This window comes from Pongo abelii, chromosome 8 (assembly GCF_028885655.2).
Source record: "Pongo abelii isolate AG06213 chromosome 8, NHGRI_mPonAbe1-v2.0_pri, whole genome shotgun sequence".
Lineage (NCBI taxonomy): Eukaryota > Metazoa > Chordata > Mammalia > Primates > Hominidae > Pongo > Pongo abelii.
In genome coordinates this window covers 71,818,375-71,838,570 of record NC_071993.2, presented here as the reverse complement: position 1 = coordinate 71,838,570, position 20,196 = coordinate 71,818,375, and the positions used below count along the sequence as shown (strand labels likewise).

Below are 20,196 nucleotides of genomic sequence, written 5' to 3'. Positions count from 1 at the left end.
CAGTAGGCTTTCAATAAAGTTTTGTTGAATAAACAAATGACCAAATGGAAAAAAACTTCCTTTAAGTGGCATATAACAGCACTTCTAAATCTAAATCCTGCCTGTTCTGCAGCCTCATCTCCCACCTTAACCCATTCCCATCTCACACATTCTATTGGAAAATAATGCTCTTTCGTGCCTCTGTGTCTTTGCATTTGCTATTTATTCCCATTTCCTAAAAAGGTACTCCTTTAGCCTGCAAACTCTTTATTCAGCAAAGAAACCTCCTCCATGAAGCCTTCCTTTAGGAGATTTGCCCATCCATGGGCAGAGTTGTCCTGCTCTTCCCGGAAGCCCTGGCATCTCAATCACAGCCTCACCCTAGTGGATCTTAATGGCTGCCATCTGCCTCTTGTGGATGACAGATGCACTATGGTCTACTGCCCTGCATATCCTAGGTATTCAAAGAATGCCTGGGGAAAGGGGACTAGAAAGGCCCTGCAGATCAGAATAACTGAGGGTGTCAGGTCTTTGAGGAGATAAGAAGAAATGGGGTCACGAGAATAAGTAAAGGGATTAGTCTCATCAGAGTGAACGTTTTCAGAAAAACAAGGAAATTGAGTTGAGTGTGGGAGATGAAAATAGGTGAACTGTGACGGGAAAAGGAGAAAGTTGAGGCAGTGGCTTCATGTTCTCAGTAAAATGGGAGAAACCATTCTTTTGAGAGGGACAAGGGTGGAGGGTTTAGAGAGTAACAGACAAAACAGAATAGCCACAGTGTTCAGTGTATTAGTCCTAACAGCTGACTACTAGCTAATGTAAAAGCTTCCTTAAACAAATTTCTTACCAGTCACACTTTACCAACCAAACCAAGGATGCATTAGTAAGTGTAACTCCACTGTCCCAGCTCTCTGTTTCCAAAGAACAAATCTGATCTAAGAGGTTACATCCTTTTAAAGGTCAGGCATTTCACATTCAATCATTTAAGGGAATCTTTGATTTAAAATACTATATATGAAAGCATACCAAAAAAAGTTAAGTGCTTGTATCTTTATTACATGTATTTTACTACACACAGTTCTTGAATTGAGCTGTCTTTTCACATAAAGAAAAAGGTTGAATGGTCCTTAAAAACAGGGCCATGTGTTACTAGCTTCTGTATCAATTTGCACAGTCTTGCAAAATATCTTGCACAAAGGAGGCATTCAGATACTTTTTTAATGAAATTAAATAAGTGAATAAGTCCCTTAGGCATCCTAGATTTTGGAAGGGGAATTTACAAATCTTTTTGAAATAATACAAAAGTGGCTATTCTCAGGAAGAGGAATAGACAATAGAAAAGAGAAACTAGAGCAGTACAAGAGGTGAGAATTATCCAAAAATGTTCTTGGTTGATTGCACTAGTGGATTCAGTGGATATTTCACAACACCTTTTATTTTTTTTGTGATGGAGTTTCGATCTGTTGCCCAGGCTAGAGTGCTGTGTCACGATCTTGGCTCACTGCAACCTCTGCCTCCAGGGTTCAAGTGATTCTCCTGCCTCAGCCTCCTGAGCAGCTGTGTTACAGGCATGAGCCACCACACCCAGCTAATTTTCATATTTTTAGTAGAGACGAGGTTTCACCATGTTGGCCAGGCTGATCTCGAACTCCTGACCTCAGATGATCCACCCACTTTGGCCTCCCAAAGTGCTGGGATTACAGGCATGAGCCGCTGTGGCTGGCCTAAAATAATAAATTTTAAGTTAAATTTTCCACTCTAAGAATTGGAACATAGTCTATCCTACTCAACTTAGCATATACACACTGAAAACCTTCTTAGTTCAGGGCACAGCTTTGCTATCTATATGTTCCTTACCCAAATTACTTAGGATCTCTGAACTTCCCTGATCTATAAAATGGGCATAAAAACAGTATTTATCTTACATAGATGTTACAAAGACTAAATGGAAATAATAAGATCTAAGCACCATGCCAGGCAAGAGTAAGTGCTAACCAAAGTTACAATTCCCTGGAAACTATAATTTAAAATGTTAGAGATAAAATATTACTTAGACCAGTGGTTCTTACAGTGTGGTCTGTAAGGTCTCTGCAGCACACCAACATGGCACATGTATACATATGTAACAAACCTGAACATTGTGCACATGTACCCTAGAACTTAAAGTATAATAAAAAAAAGAGTAAACATTTTTTGATGTTTTGATAATGTAAGTCTGTGCCAACCACTATTTTAAGCATTTTAAATAATTTAAGTAATTTAATCTTTTTATTTTTATTTATTTTTTTTTTAGACGAAGTCTCACTCTGTCACCAGGCTGGAGTGCAGTGGCACAATCTCGGCTCACTGCAATCTCCGCTTCCCCAGTTCAAGTGATTCTCCTGCCTCAGCCTCCCGAGTAGCTGGGACTACAGGCGCATGCCACCACACCCGGCTAATTTTTTGTATTTTTTTAGTAGAGATGGGGTTTCACCGTGTTAGCCAGGGTGGATTCCATCTCCCGACCTTGTGATCCGCCCACCTAAGTCTCCCAAGGTTCTGGGATTACAGGTGTGAGCCACCGCACCCGGCCAATTTTTTTTTTTTTTTTTTTTTTTTAAGACAGGGTCTCGCTCTGTCGCCCAGGCTGGAGTGCAGTGGTGTGATCACAGCTCACTGCAGCCTTGACCTCCTCAGGCTCAGGTGATCCTCCCACCTCAGGCTCCTGACCAGCTGAAACTACTGGCGCACACCATCATGCCTGGCTAATTTTGTTTTTGGGGTTTTTTTTTTTTTTTGTATAGATAAGAGTTTCTTTCACCCTGTTGCCCAGGCCAGTCTTGAACTCCTGGGCTTAAGCAATCCACCCACCTCAGCCTCCCAAAGTGCTAGGATTATGGGCATGAGCCACCATGCCCAGCCAAAATTAAGATTAATAACCCTATGAAGTTGGTAAAGTTTTCATCCCTATTTTGTCCTGGTATCCACTACAACTGCATTACATCACGTTTGAAACTCACTCTAAAATGCCATCCTTCCTGCCTCTTATCCTGGAAAACACAAAGGAACCACTGAGTTCCAAAAAGACTAGATTGTTACTATCAACACCCGTTATCCAAGTAACTCAGTAGCTACCACATTAGCCTGGTGCAGGGTGCGCGCCTGTAGTCCCAGCTACTTGGGAGGCTGAAGCAGAAGGATCCCTGGAGCCCAGGAAGCTGAGATCAGCCTGGGCACAGTAAGACCCCCATCCTAAAAGTCAGACTTAAAGTCTGATACTTTTTCCTACAACAAATTCCTCTTTCAAGAGATTAACTTACTATTAAAAAAAAAAAAGAAAGAGAGAGAAATAATTAACATGTTCTTTACAATAAGAACTCAAAGAAAAGGAATCAAAATGAATCAAACTTTTGAGGATGCTTTTAGATACCTCTTGATTGAAACAAAGAAACATTCCAGAAACATACCTGTTGGAGCCATCTTTCATATGGACTTTGGCGTAAAGAACATCCACCATGCCAGGATCATCATTCATGTATTCTATCCCTGCCATCTCCACTTCTAGGGGTTTACCCCCAGAAATATCACTGCAAAGAAAAAAGCATTAAGATATCTATAACTGTTTAAGTTAAGAGGGCTATTGTATTTTGAAACATGGTTAATACACAGTCAAATATGTATGTTACTTACATGTGTACAAAAACACAGTAGTTGTGTTTTTTCCTAACATTATCTAATTGCCCTTCTAATTTCAAAATTAATAAATTTTCAATGCACACAAATTGGAAAACACTGGAAAGTATTTCCAATGTCACACTACATTTATCCCAATACCAGTTTATTAGCACTGTCTCATAGAGAAAGTCAAGTGATGACAGTTCTGATCCATAAAGACATTTACTATGTTGGCTCATCTCTCTGGCGCCCATCTCTACTATTTCTACAAGTTACAAACAGCATTTCACTCATATAACAAAGGTGGAGGTGTAAACTGATCTCACATCTTTATTTACTTTTTTGTTTGTTTGTTTTGTTTTGTTTTGAGACAGAGTTTTGCTCTGTTGCCCAGGCTGGAGTGCAGTGGCGCGATCTCGGCTCACTGCAACCTCCACCTCCCAGGTTCACACCATTCTCCTGACTCAGCCTCCTGAGTAGCTGGGACTACAAGCGCCCGCCACCACACCCGCCTAATTTTTTTGTATTTTTAGTAGAGACGGGGTTTCACCACGTTAGCCAGGATGGTCTCGATCTCCTGACCTCGTGATCTGCCCACCTCAGCCTCCCAAAGTGCTGGGATTACAGGTGTGAGCCACCACGCCTGGCCTTTTTTTTTTTTTTTTTTGAGACAGTTTTGCTAGTCGCCCAGGCTGGAGTGCAATGGCACGATCTCGGATTGCAACCTCCGCCTCCTAGATTCAAGTGATTCTCCTGTCTCAGCCTCCTGAGTAGCTGGGACTACAGGCACCCACCACCACGCCAAGCTAATTTTTGTATTTTTAGTAGAGATGGGGTTTAGCTATATTGGCCAGGGTGGTCTTGAACTCCAGACCTCAGGTGATCCTCCCGCCTTGGCCTTCCAAAGTGCTTGGATTACAGGCATGAGCCACTGCGCTCAGCCTGATATCACATCTTTACAAGCAATCTGTCAATATTTATGAGAAGCCTTCATCAATAAAAACCCTTTCCCCAAGCAATTCCATTTCCAGGAGCCCATCCTAAGAAAACAATTTTGAATTCAGTTACACATCAACTTGTGTAACTGTTGATAAAGCAAAGTTCTCCTTTACAGAAGAATTCCAAAACTAATAAATGCAGAAGGAACAACGAAATTAGAATCTTGCAACCCCTGATAAAATAACAGATCTTGACAATGATCCCCAATGGCTGCTAAAACTTGGGCAAAAGGCTGGGGGAAATATAAAGTGACCTCTCTAAACAGGAGCTCTATAAATAATGGTCATGATGACCACACCTGAACCCACTGACCAAGCTGAATATTAACAGTAAAAGAAACAACCAGACAATATGTGCCTCTTAGCATGATGCAATAAGAATACACTTATATTTATGAGAAATAATTTATGCATAGGGGTTTTTTTTTTTTTTTTTTGAGACAGGGCCACTCTGTCACCCAGGCTGGAGTGCAGTGGCATGATCTTGGCTCATTGCAACCTCCACCTCCCAGGTTCAAGCGATTCTTGTGCCTCAGCCTCCCAAGTAGCTGGAATTACAAACATGTGCCACCATGTCTGGCTAATTTTTATATTTTTAGTAGAGACTAGGTTTTGCCATGTTGCCCAGGCTGGTCTCGAACTCCTGGGCTGAAGACATCTGCCTACCTTGGCCTCCCAAAGTGCTGGGATTACAGGTGTGAGCCACTGCACTTGGCCTATGCATAGGATTTTAAATGAGGCATAAAGTTTTGAATACCAAAAGATTGGCAACAGACTAAAAGTCAAATAACATGGTACTGATTAGATAAACTATAATACTAAGAGCAATAAATAAACTATACGTGTGACTAAGGAAGCTTTTAGGTACTGATATAAAATAATATTATAAAATGATATATAAAACTGATATAATAAGTTATAGTTCTAAGTTTTAAAAAAGGTTTATAACAATGTGCATGCTATGCTACTTGTACAAAAGATGGAGGTATGAAAAAAATATGTTATATATATTTGTTTATACATCTATAAAATCCCTGGAAGGATACAGAGAAAGTGGTACACTGGTTGCCTCTAGAGAGGAAAGCAGGTGGCTGATGAATTTCAGTGGTAGAGAAACTGCACTGCGTATCCTTTGCAACTTTAAATTTTTGAACTGTATAAATGTATTATCCATTAACAAGTTAAAATTTTAAAAAATATCCAAAATAAACCAAACACAAAAGTGTATATACTAAATAATTCTATTTATAGGACATTTAAAAACAAACCACCAAATCTATGTAATAGAAATCAGAACAGAGGTTGCTTCTTGGAGAAGTGAATTCACTGGAAAAAGGCATGAGGGACCCTCATGGGGTGATGGCAATGTTCCACATCTTGATTTGGGTGAGGTTGCACAGGTATAGACATTGGTCAAAGCTCATCAACTACACCTAAGATCTGTGCATTTTTACTGTAAGTAAATTACACCTCAAAGGAAAAACATACGTATACATATCCAAAGTGTTAATGGTAATTATTTTTTAGTGGTAAGATTACAAAATGATATTTTATTTTTGTGTATCTGTAATTACTGGTTTTCCTAAAATTAACATGTATTACCTTTGTGTTAAGTAAAGCCCCACCATCCTGTTTTCTTCCTGGACCCCTTAATAAAGAAACTTGTACTGCAACCAGAAAAGGCCTTGTTGTGCCATGCTGAAACCCAATTAAAAATCAGCTCACTGCGCAGCCTTTTCCAAACCCCAAGAGGATAGGCACTTTCTCCATCTTATCCACATCTATATCCTCAAAATCTGACACCATGACTTATACAAAATGGGTGTTCAATTAATCTCTGGTAAACATTAAATGGATGTTTTAAGGGGGAAGCTGTTCTGGACAATTTTGAGAAGAATATGGTCACAGGCTGATATATTAAATAGTTTGGATATTTGTCCCTGCCCAAGTCTCCTGTTGAATTGTGATCCCTAAGGTTGGAGGTGGGGCCTAGTGGGAGGTGTTGGGATCATGGGGACAGATCTCGTCAATGGCTTGGGCCATCCCCTTGGTGATAAATGAGCTCTCACTCTGAGTTCACACAAAATCTACTTGTTTCAAAGTGTGTGGCACCTCCCCTGCCACTCTCTGTTGCTTGTTCCTGCTTCTGCTATGTGATGTGCTTGATCCCCTTCACCTTCTGCCATAAGTGAAGCTTCCTGAGGCCTCCCCAGAAGCCGAGCATGCTTCTTGCAAGCCCGCAGAACCGTGAGCCAATTAAACCTCTTTTCTTTATAAGTTACCCAGTCTCTGGTATTTCTTTATAGCAATAATGCAAGAACAGCATAATACACATGCTATATTGTCATTAAGTAAAAATGTGGTGCTGCCTTAAAAACAAAAGGATTTGGCCGGGTGCGGTGGCTCACGCCCGTAATCCCAAAACCTTGGGAGGCTAAGGCGGGTGGATCATGAGGTCAGGAGATCGAGACCATCCTGGCTAACATGCTGAAACATGGTGAAACCCCGTCTCTACTAAATATACAAAAAATTAGCCGGGCGTGGCGGCGGGCGCCTGTAGTCCCAGCTACTCAGGAGGCTGAGGCAGGAGAATGGTGTGAACCCAGGGGGCGGAGCTTGCAGTGAGCAGAGATCTCACCACTGCACTCCAGCCTGGGCAACAGAATAAGACTCCATCTCAAAAAATAAAGAAAAAAAAGGATTTTAGGATCAATCAAAAGACAGCTGGAAAAAAAGGAAAAAGTTGTCTTGACATTGAACCCAGGTCATGGGGATGCTCTATGTAGCCTAGGAATCCTAATAGTAAAGATTCCCTTAATACTTCAAGGCCTTATTATTGCATAAGACCAAAACTTTTCTCAGTATGAAACTAGTAACTCAACTATTTTAGGCAGACACTTTTCTTTCCATGTTGCCCAGGGTGGTCTCAAACTCCTGGGCTCAAGAAATCCTTCCAGCTTGGCCTCCCAAAGTGCTTGGGTTACAGGCATGAGCCACTGCGCCCGGCCCAGATACTTTTTCTAATTAAGAAAAATTACAGCCCTGATCATAATAAGTCTTCCTATAGCCACCTCTAATAAGAAGTGAAATGTTTCAAAACACAAGCCAAGCTCTGAACTGTCATCTGAGGTACGTAGCTTCCATCAATACACAGTGTATCTCCATTCCAAGTACTAGCCAAAGAATTCAATTTGAAAGATTGCCACTGAATCCTATCAAAATGAAGTCAAAAAAGTTTGTTTGAAAAAAAGTTTCACACTAAATACACATCCCCCAACATTTTTAAAGCTCTCACCCTGCATAGTTAAATCACCAGATAGCATCACCACACCCATTGGCTTAGATTCCCACTAAAATGTTTTTAATGGGTTATATTTAATGTTATATCTGCAATTTCTAAGGTCAACAGAAGAAAGACCCATATGAACAATGTTTTTATCTTCTGCAAAATTCCTGTTAAAGACACTGTCAATCATCATTCAGCGTTCTTTATTAAGATTTACATGACAAACTTTTGATGGATTGAGAACCAGAAAAGGTTACTCTCCTGAAAAAACTGTTATACTGGGGTTGGCTTCACAACAACCTGAGTGTACTTAACACTACTGAACTATGCACTTAAAATGGTTATGATGGCAAATTTTATGTTGTATTTTACAACTGAAAATTTTTTTAAACTATAAAAAAAACTGTCATACTGCTTTTTATCAGACAAGAACTATACTAAGTGGTGTATTTCTTTTTGTAATTTAGTTCAAGTACACTGGTGTCAGAAAATAGTACCAAACTTTAATGCTCAAGTACAATTATTACCTTACCTTGACTTTTCAGGTAGAATTTTCTCCCTATACCATCCTTATGGTTTCTAAATCTCTGACTGTAACATTTCTTTTGTATACATGTCCTCACTCTTAACTACCTCAAATACTTGGAATTAGATGGGGTACTAAGAACAAAAAAAAATTAGAAACAATGAAACAGGATCCAAAGCCTGCTTTATGAGCAGAAACACAAACTCTTTCTACCTACCCCTAAGATTTATCAAGAGGGAGATGAAAGAGCAGGATAGAAATTCGATGGTTTGCCCGATAAACACTCTTTGTCTTAGTGGCCAAACAATTACATCTGGGACACCAGTAAGCAAATTACTTTCCAATAGATGACACGTGAGGCAATAATCAGGCATTAATGTTTGTTCATGGGTATTTTCTCTCCTCTTTCTAGTCCCTTTAAACTTCTTTGGTTTGACGTCAGGCCTGCTGGAAACACTGAGGCACAGGAGGGTGCTGCTGGGACTGAAGAAGAGCTACACATTTGTCAGACCCCATACTCAGAGCCAGTGCACGGTCTGTGTCCTACATCTCACAAAGAAAAGTCACCAGGGACACAGCCGGAGCTTCCGAATTCACTAAACACTGAATAATTCATTCAAAATCTATAGAACTACAAGAGCCTTTCACCGAAAAATTGAAACAAAACTCCTGTTTTTGGTCTCATAGCATCCTTCAAATTAAAAAACTACCCCCAAATTTAAAATGAATACTCAACTACTCATTTCTTTAATATAGCCATATAGCTCCACAGTTTAAATCAAATTCCAATATAGCCACATTTATTTCAATACTCCAATTTTAAAAACCATCAAATTAAACTACAGCACACTATGTACAAGTCTGTTCATTTTTCAGTGTTTTCCTTTCATATTTAAATTTGGGACCACTACACCATAAAAGGTTCAGGTTAGAAATGCCATTATTTATGGACATTTTCTCTAAGTATACCAAGCACAAAGACTAAGGTCAAAGAGCAAGAAAATATTCAATGATCCAATTTACTGATTTACTTACCAGAGATTTAACAGAAGTACCCTTTTTGTTTTTTTAAGAAGTAGTCTCTTCTCAGAAGTAAATCAGTTTTGCACTTTTTAAACAAATGCATGTGATGGGGGAAATTAGGAGAAGAAGGGTGGGGAGGCTTGTTTTATTTTACTTGCCGGTTCCACATCTTTCCAGCTTTTTAAAAAGAGCATCTTTAAACAAATTTTTGCACGCTCTGCAGATTTTTGGCAGGGTAACTTTGTCCTATTTCAAAAGCTTTGCTGAATTTGAAAAACTACAATTACTGTTTTCATACTGTCATGTCAAAAATTCTGAGGAACTATTAAAACTGCTCTTTATTCCCTAGGCACACTAACTCTGACATGCTCAAAGGGCTCAGATTTGGCATTTAGTCACAAAAGGCACCAAGAAACATAAAAGGGAGGAACTCAGCTAAATCTTTGCATAGCTTAGGATAAACCTTCAGTGATTAAAAACCTGTGACCTGATTTTCATAAGGTAAAAAGAACAAATACTTCTCTAAACAAATATTTTATCTACCTTTAAATTTTTTCTTAGCAGGATTATCCCAATGGCAGCCAAGGAAATGCAGTAGCTTTCAGTTTAGTTTAGCAAAAAGTAAACTGGGAATACGTTAAAGTATCAGAACTGATCCTTAAACCAGGTAAAACTGCCCTGCTTTGTAAAATAAAGCATAATGTTTTGCTTTATATAAGGGAAACGGAAAGTATCTAATGACAAACACCAAATTATTTTGAATTTCAGGTAAGATCTAGAGAAAACAGGTATGTCCATTACTGAGCAAAGAACATGACAAGAAGTGTTCTTTGCTCTCTGAGATTCAGAAAGGATAGAAGACTGCAAACCCTATCAGCTTATGATCTTGCTCAAGAAAAATAGTTTGTCTTTGAAAAAATTAGTTGAAAAGGATAACTGGCCCATAAAGTGTTTGAATTACACAGTTTCTTTTTTTTTTGAGATTGAGTCTCGCTCTGTCGCCAAGGCTGGAGTGCAGTGGCGCGATCTCAGCTCACTGCAAGTTCCGCCTCCCAGGTTCACGCCATTCTCCTGCCTCAGCCTCCTGAGTAGCTGGGACTACAGGCGCCTGCCACCATGCCCAGCTAATTTTTTGCATTTTTAGTAGAGACAAGGTTTCACCGTGTTAGCCAGGATGATCTCGATCTCCTGACCTCGTGATCCGCCCGCCTCAGCCTCCCAAAGTGCCGGGATTACAGGTGTGAGCCACCGTGCTTGGCCACACAGTTTCATATACAACATAACTAGAGAAAAATTTTAGATCCTTTTACCTTGTTCTATCCAATGAACCAGGTAAACCATTTCTATAAGGCCATGTTAGAATAGCATGGGGCCTGCCTACAAGAATGGAATAAAAAAACTATTTGAGTGAATTGGCTTTCACATTTCTCTCTTTTGTCAATCTTAAGTAAAAGGAAGAAAGTAAAGGTAAATAGGGGAAGATATGGTTCTTTGAAATAAAGCTGTTATGTCAGATGTATGTGTAAATTAAAATTTTACAGTAAAAAAAGAATAACAGCTCTGCCCTCAGAACAGTAATGCTTTCCCTGAGTCAAAACAGATTGCTTAGACTGTTTCTGGTATCCTTTCTGAACTGGCTGGACATGGCAGCTCATGCCTGTAATCCCAGCACTTTTGGAGGCTGAAGCAGGAGAGTTGCTTGAGACCAGGAGTTTGAGACTAGCTAGCCTGGGTAACAGAGCAAGACCCCGTCCCTAAAAAAAAAAAGTATATATATATATATATACACATATATATATATATAAAATAAAAAAAGTTTTAATTTTTTAAAATTCTTGCTGAATCAAATAAAATTATTTGTATTAGAAAAAAAAAGAGGCCGGGCTTGGTGGCTCACGCCTGTAATCCCAGCACTTTGGGAGGCCAAGGCGGGCGGATCACAAGGTCAGGAGATCAAGACCATCCTGGCTAAAACGGTGAAACCTCGTCTCTACTAAAAATACAAAAAATTAGCCGCGCATGGTGGCGGGCACCTGTAGTCCCAGCTACTCAGGAGGCTGAGGCAGGAGAATGGCAAGAACCCAGCAGGCAGAGCTTTCAGTGAGCCGAGATTGTGCCACTGCACTCCAGCCTGGGCGACAGAGCAAGATTCCATCTCAAAAAAAAAAAAAGAAAGAAAGTCAGTATTTCTAAAATATAATGAAGACTTCCCTAGAGAATCGTGTTATAATGTTTGCACTCCAGCCTGGGAGACAGAAAAAAAAAAAAGAAACTCAGTGTTTCTAAAATATAATGAAGACTCTCCTAGAGAATCGTGTTATAATGTTTGAGTTACTGTAATACACAGAATAATGACCCCCAAAGATGTTGATGTCCCACTCTCTAGAATTTATATTCTATCTTACATGGCAAAGAGATTTTTGTAGATGTGATTAAGGTTATGGAATCTGGTATGAGAGGTTAGCCTGGATTACCTGAGTGGGCTCCATCAAATCACATGAGTCCTTCCCATGTTATACACCATCTGGTTCAAAAACAAGTCTGTAATACCAAAAAGAAGCCAGCCCAGGTAGACCACCCAACCCCCATCCCTGAGGATTACTCACTTAATGAATTCCTCTTTACACTGCTGTAGCATCTCACATGTCTGCTGGATCTCTTCCTCACTCAAAAGCACCAACATCCCAATAGTTAGATGAAGCTTTTTAGGATTCTGGAAAATGCTGCTGTCAACCCCATCATCCTGTTATCAAAGGGAGAAAAACAAGAAACTCAGCCCATACAAAGGCAAATGGCAAGAATAAAATTGAGTCCCCAGAAATAAACCCACACATCTACAGCCAAGTGATTTTCCACAAGGTGCCAAGACCATTCAATAGAGAAAGTCTCCTCAATAAATGATGCTGGAACAATAGAATATCCACATGCAAAAGAATAAAGATAGACTACTACCTCCTACCATATAAAAAAATTAACAAAATAGATCATGACCTGGAATTCAGCAATGGATTCTCAGATATGACACCAAAAATATGGACGACAAAAGAAAAAAATAAACTGGACTTCACCAAATTAAAAAACTTTTGTGCATCAAAGAACACTATCAGGAAAGTGAAAAGAAGCCTACAGAATGGCAGAAATATTTGCAAGTAATTTACCTGATAAAGGTCTAGTATCCGGAATATATAAAGAACTCTTCCAATTCAACAACGAAAAGACAATCTAATATCTTTATTTTTTAATTATTTATTTATTTTTGAGACAGAATCTCGCTCTGTTGCCCAGGCTGGAGGGCAGTGGCGTGATCTTGACTCACTGCAAGCTCTGCCTCCTGAGTTCATGTCATTCTCCTGCCTCCGCCTCCCGAGTAGCTGGGACTACAGGCGCCCACCATCACACCCGGCTAATTTTTTTGTATTTTTAGTAGAGAACAGGGTTCACCGTTTTAGCCAGAATGGTCTCGATCTCCTGACCTCATGATCCGCCCGCCTCAGTCTCCCAAAGTGTTGGGATTACAAGAGTGAGCCACCGCGCCTGGCCCTATTTTTTTATTTTTTAAGAGACTGGGTCTTGCTGTCACCCAGACTGGACTGCAGTGGTGCAATCACAGCTCACTGTAACCTCAAACTCCTGGGCTCAAGCGATCCTCCTGCCTCAGCCTCCTGCATAGCTGGGATTATGGGTGTGAGCCACAGAACCCAGTAGAACCCAATTTTAAAATGGGAAAAGGGGCCAGGCACAGTGGCTCACGCCTATAATCCCAACATTTTGGGAGGCTGAGGGGGGTGGATCACTTGAGATAAGGAGTTCAAGACCAGCCTGACCAACATGGTGAAACCCCATCTCTACTAAAAATACAAAAATTAGCTGGGTGTGGTGGCAGGCACCTGTAATCCCACATACTCAGGAGGCTGACAAGGAGAATCACTTAAACCCGGGAGGCAGAGGTTGCAGTGAGCCAAGATCACGCCATTGCACTCCAGCCTGGGTGACAAAGTGAGACTCTGTCTCCAAAAAAAAAAAAAAAAAAAAAAAAAGGGAAAAGGACTGGAATAGACTTTTCTCCAAGGCAGAAATACAAATGGCTAACAAGCAGAACTGGCTAACAAGCACATGAACATCATTAGTCACTTAGGGAAATGCAAATCAAAACCACTATGAGGTACCATTTCACACCCACTAAAATCAAAATAATGGAAAATGACAAGTGCTGGCGAGGATGTGTAGAAATTGGAACCCTCATACATTGTTGCTAGGAAGGTAAAATGACTCAGCCTCTGTGAAAAAGAGTTTGGCAGTTCCTCAAAAAGTTAAACATAGAATTATCACATGACCTAGCAATTCTACTCCTAGGTATATGCCCAAGAGAACTGAAAAAGGGACTCAAATACATGTACATGCATGTTTCCAGAAGCACTACTCACAACAGCCAAAAGATGGAAATAACCCAAATGTATATCAACAGATGAATGGATAAACAAACCATAGTATAGACACACAGTGGAATATTTTTCAGCCTCAAAAAGGAATGAAATTCTGGCTGGCCACGGTGGCTCACACCTGTAATCCCAGCACTTTGGGAGGCCGAGGCAGGCAGTATCACCTGAGGTCAGGAGTTCGAGACCAGACTGACCAACATGGCAAAACCCTGTCTCTACTAAAAATACAAAAATTAGCCGGGTGTGGTGGTGTGTGCCTGTAATCCCAGCTACTAGGGAGGCTGAGGCAGGAGAATTGCTTGAACTCGGGAGGAAGAGGTTGCAGTGAGCCGAGATCGCACCACTGCACTCCAGCCTGGGTGACAGAGTGAGACTCACTCCGTCTCCAAAAAAAAATTTTGGCTCTGGGAAGCACAAAAAGTAAATATACCTCATGAATCCCTAAAATTGAGGTGAAATTTGCATAATATAAAATTAACCATTTTAAAGTGTGCAATACAGCATTATTTATATTTCGTGTATTCAATGTTGTGCATTCTTTAGTAGCAAAACTTTATCATCTGATAAAAGCATTCCATATCCATTATTTACTTTATTTATTTTTATTTTTATTTTTTGTGATGGAGTCTTGCTCTGTCATCCAGGCTAGAGTGCAATGGTGAGATCTTGGCTCGCTACAACTTTTGCCTCCCGGGTTCAAGCAATTCTCCTGCCTCAGCCTCCTGAGTAGCTGGGATTACAGGTGCCTGCCACCACTCCTGGCTAATTTTTTGATTTTTTGTAGACGGGGTTTTACCATGTTGGACAGGCTGGTCTCCAATTCCTGACCTCAGGTGATCTGCCCATCTCAGCCTCCCAAAGTGCTGGGATTATAGGCATGAGCCACCATGACCAGCCCTCATACCCATTTAAATAAATAATCACTCCTCTTTCTCCATGCCCCATCCCTTAGTGACCTCTAGTTTGCTTTTTATCTCTTTGGATTTATCTATTCTGGATATATTATATAGAAAGAATCATACAATGTAAGACCTCTGTGACCAGCTTCTTTCATTTAGCATGATGTTTTCAAGGTTCATCCAAGCTGTAGCATTATCACTGCTTCACTCCTTTTTAGAGTTAAACAATATTTTAGTGTATGTATGTACCCAAATGTGTTTACTAATTCATTTATTGATGAAGATTTGGGTTTTTTGCACCTTTGCTATTAGGAATAATGCTGCTATAAACATTTGTGTACAAATTTCTGTGTTAACATATGTTTTCAGTTATTTGGGGTATATACCCAGGAGCAGAACTGCTGGGTCACATGGCAATTCTATGTTTAACTTTTGAGAAACCACCAAACCATTCTCTACATTGGCTGAACTAACAAACATTCCCAGCAGCAATGTATGAAGGTTCCTGTTTCCCCACATCTTCACTGACACTTGCTTTTTAAAAAAATGATAGCAATCCTTGTGGGTATCAAGTGGTACTACATTGTGGTTTTGACTTGCATTTCACTAACGATCAATGATGATGACATCTTTTCATGTGCTTTTTGGATATTTGTACATCTTCTCTGGAGAAATGTCTACTAAAATCTTTTGCCCATTTAAAAACTGTCTTTTTATTGTTGAGTTTTAAGAATTCTTTATAAATTATTGATACTATACCCATATCGGACCATGGGTCCCTTTTAAAGGAAGGTAGGTCTCAAATTTCATTAATCTCATTCTGCAAATGAAAACAAGAAAAAAAAAGTTGAAGCTCTTTTTTTTTTTTTTTTTTGAGACAGAGTTTCGCTCTTGTTGCCCAGGCTGGAGTACAATGGCTCAATCTTGGCTCACCGCAACCTCCGCTTCCCAGGTTCAAGTGATTTGCCTGCCTCAGCCTTCCTGAGTAGCTGAGATTGACAGGCATGCGCCACCATGCCCGGCTAATTTTGTGTTTTTAGTAGAGATGGGGTTTCTCCATGTTGGTCAGGCTGGTCCCAAACTCCCGACCTCAGGTGATCCGCCCGCCTCGGCCTCCCAAAGTACTGGGATTACAGGCATGAGCCACCGCGCCCGGCCAAGCTGAAGCTCTTCTATTCCAACAGGAATGAAACAGGAGTCCTATCGCTGAATTGCAAGTTCTTATTGTATAATCAGGTCTCTGGCCTACTAAAATGCTCCAAAGGCAGAGAAAGGTACTTTATCAAGTGTGAATAGCTTACATCCTGTTCTTGGTTTACCTAAGGCTTACTGCCTAATATTTGCCTTGGCAACAGTAGTTAGTTGATTCTTCGTTTTCTAAGTGTTAATGGAGCTTCAGCTATTTTTACATCTGATGAAAAGTTTTGTGATTCCACACATCAACCCAAATTGCCTCATTTAATGAAAGTGATTGTAAGGAACAATCAGCTTTAAATGTGTCAAGGAAGGCTAAGTGCAAGGCTTATCACCCCAGCTTCTCTAACCCATGGACTGCCACATTAGAAAAGGCATGCAAAGCCCCTCAAATGATTTTAATATGCATAACTCCATCCCAAACTACAATTGAGAATTGCTCCCCAGCAATAACGGTAATATTTGTTGGGCCCTTGCTCTCCTCCAAACGTTTTCTATGCAATGTATAGACAAATATCTTATGAGGGAAGCACTATTATCATCCATACTTTACAGATGAGGAAACTGAGGCACTGAGAAATTAAGCCACTTTCCCAAGGTAACATTGCTAGGAAGAGATGAGGTCAAAATTCAAACCCAGGCAGTCAGGCCCTAAAGTCTATACTTTTGATCAATATTATATACATAGCCTTCCTAGTAATAGTTGCCCAAAGTGGGCTAAGACCATAGGACCACCACCCAGAGGCAAGTCCTTATGCATTTCAACACAGCTCACTCAATAAGTGGATCTAATCACTAAATTAGGCCTGAGAATAAAGAGAATCTCATAATTCTATGATAGGAAAGTGATTTTAACATCTGCCTTTTCTAGCCAGGTACAGTAGCTCATGCCTGAAACCTCAGCACTTTGGGAAGCCAAAGCGGAAGGATCGCTTGAGGCCAGGAGTTCAAGACCAGCCTAGGCAACTTAGACCAGTTCAAGACCAGCCTGGCAAACATGTTCCTTTTTGTAGAGAAAAAATACAACATAATTGAGTTTTTTTCTCTACAAAAAAAAAACACCACAATATCTGCCTTTTTTAAGATATGACACCAAAAGCATAATCCATAAAAGAAAAAAAAATGGATAAAGTGAACTTAATCAAAATTTAAAACTTGTGCTTCAACAGATACCATCAAGAAAATGAAAAGATAAGCCACAGAGAAAAATATTTGGGAGAAAAACATTTGCAAATCCTACATCTGATAAATATAAACATAAAAAATTCTTAAAGTTTAACAATAAAAAGATACATAATCCAATTTTAAAATGAGCTAAAGATTTGAACAGATATTTTCCCAAAGAGGATATACTAATGGCTAATAAACTTATGAAAAGAGGCTCAACATCATTAGTCATTAAAGAAATGCAAATCAAAACCAAAATGAGATATCACCTCACACCCATCAGAATTATTATAATCAAAAAGATAAACAATAACAAGTGTAGATGAGGATACGGAAAAACTGAGCAGCCACTTTGTAAAATATAAATTTGTAAAATGGCACGGCCACTTTGGAAAACAGTTTGGCAGTTACTCAAAAAATTAAACATAAATTTACAAAAATTCATACAAAAAAAATACAACGCAGCCATTTCACTCCTAGGATTCTACCCAACGAAATGAAAACAAAGATCCACCTCAAGATGTGTACACGAATCTCACAGCAGTATTATTTATAACAGCCAAAGAGTAGGAACAATCCACAAGTCCACCAACTGGTGAATGAATAAACAAAATGTAGGCTAGCCATATATGCAACACTATTCAGAAATCAAAAGTAATGAACTACTAACACATGCAAAAATATAGATAAACCTCAAAATATCATGCTAAATAAAAGAAGCCAGATGCAAAAGACTATGTATTATATGATTCTATCTATATGAAATGTCCAGAAAGGACAAATCTAAAGAGACTGAAAGCAGGTTAACAGTTGCCTGTGGTGAGGAGTGCGACGGCAAACAGGCACAAGGGATCTTTTTAGGGTGATGGAAACGTTCTAAAGCTGAATTGTGGTAATGACTGCACAACTCTGTAAATTTATTTAAAATCACTAAATTGTACACTTAAAATGAATTAATTGTATGGTATGTAAATTACACCTTAAAGAAGCTGTTAAATAAGTTGTGTCTACGTCTTCTTTTTTTTTAAGACAAGGTCTCCTCTGTCACCCAAGCTGGGGTGCAGTGGCATGATCATGAATCCTGCAGCTTCAAACTCCTGGCCTCAAGCGATCCTCTCTCCTCAGCCTCCCGGTGGCTGGGACTACAAGCTCACATCACCACACCTAGCTAATTTTTTTTTTAATTTTTGTAGAAATGGGGTCTCATTATGTTGCCCAGGCTAGTTTCAAACTGCTGGCCTTAAGCAGGCCTCCCACCTGAAGCTACCACACCTGGTGAGCTCACTGGTGGTGGCTCACGCCTGTAATCCCAGCACTTTGGAAGGCCGAGGCAGGGGGATCACGAGGTCAGGAGATCAGGACCATCCTGGCTAACACGGTGAAACCCTGTCTCTACTAAAAATACAAAAAAATTAGCCGGGCGTGGTGGCACGCGCCTGTAGTTCCAGCTACTCAGGAGGCTGAGGCAGGAGAATTACTTGAACCTGGGAGGTGGAGGTTGCAGTGAGCCGAGATCGTGCCATTGCACTCCAGCCCGGGTGATAGAGCGAGACTCCATCAAAAAAATAAATAAATAAATAAAATAAAATACTTTTAAAAATAAAAGAAAAAACTCAAAATGCTATTGAACAATAGGCAAAAGACAGATACTTCACAAGAATAAAGATATAAAAATGACTCGAACATGTAGAAAGACATATAATTTTGCTCATTTAAAAAATGCAAATTAAAACTACACTGAATACCATTTCTCACCCATCAAACTGACAAAAATTCAAAAGCTTCACAATACACTCTGTTGGAGAGGCTGTAGGGACACGGGCACTTTCATACATTGCTAGCAGAAATGCAAAATGGTACAATCCCTGTGGAGGGAGATTTGGCAATATCTAACAAAACAAAAGACACCATAAATAAGTATTTACCATCTGACCCAATGCTCTAGACTGAATTGTGTGCCCCCCAAATTCATATGCTGAAGCCCTTCCACTCAATGTAAATGTATTTGGAGACAGGGCCTTTTGGGGATAAAGTTAAACAAGGCCATAAGGGTGGGGCCTTAATCCAACAGGACTGGTGTCTTTATTCAGAAGAAGAAACACCATGAGTGAGAAAGCACAGAGAAAAGGCCAGCAAAGAGAAACAGTCGCGTGAGGACACAGCAAGCAGGTGGCCATCTGCAAGCCAGGAAGAGGCTATAGCAGAAAACAATCCTGCCAGCACCTTGATCTTAGTCTTCCAGTTTCTAGAGCTAAGAGAAAACAAATTTCTATTGTTGAAGCCACCCAGTCTGTGGTATTCTATGACAGCAGCCTGAGCAGATTAATATACCCAACAATCTTACTTCTAGGCATTTATCCTGAAGATACATCAACAACGTAAAATATGTATGCATGAGGTTAGACATTACAGCATTACTGCAAAACACTTAAATGCTCAAGTATAGAATGGTTGAAAACTATGTATAAACACATGTATAAAATGATCTGGAGTGATTTTTCAGGACCTATTATCAAATGAGAAAAGCAAAGTGCAGGACAGGGCAGGGTGCCTCACACCTGCAATCCCAGCACTTTGGGAGGTCAAGGTGGGCAGAATACTTGATACCAGCCCGGGTAACATGGTGAAACCCCATCTACACAAGAAATACAAAAATTAGCCAGGTGTGGTGGCACATGCATGCCAGTAGTTCCAGCTACTCAGGAGGCTGAAGTAGGAGGATCACTTGAGTCCCAGAGGTTGGGGCTACAGTGAGTTGTGATAGTGCCACTGCACTCCAGCCTGAGTGACAGAGCAAGACCCTGTCTCAAAAAAAAAAAGACAAGTGCAGAAGAGCTTCTACATTTGCTACCATTTGTTTAAGAAAGAAGGGAAAATAAGAAAACATACATTAATATATATATGCTTATTTTTACAAAAACAAACACAGGACAAATAAACCAGAAAACAATGATATTGGTCCTTCACAAGGGATGAAGAAGAAAGGGGCAGAAAGAATACAAGAATGTGTGACACTTCTGGGTATGTATGC

The 20,196-nt window shown here is 39.9% G+C and overlaps 1 protein-coding gene across 8 annotated transcripts in view; it reads right to left on the bottom strand.

Annotated features, from left to right (window-relative positions):
* ASCC1 (activating signal cointegrator 1 complex subunit 1) overlaps positions 1-20,196 on the bottom strand; it is a 126,597-nt gene that overhangs the window by 58,407 nt on the left and 47,994 nt on the right. For 7 of the 8 annotated variants that reach the window (XM_024254060.3, XM_009245501.4, XM_063727612.1 and 4 more), the window contains exons 6-7: positions 12,073-12,209; positions 3,426-3,545 (exon numbers count right to left, since the gene is read on the bottom strand). In XM_024254060.3, the coding sequence (XP_024109828.1) occupies positions 3,426-3,545; positions 12,073-12,209 (257 nt within the window). The remainder of the gene's footprint in view (positions 1-3,425; positions 3,546-12,072; positions 12,210-20,196) is intronic. The other variant, XM_054522497.2, reaches the window with a different exon arrangement.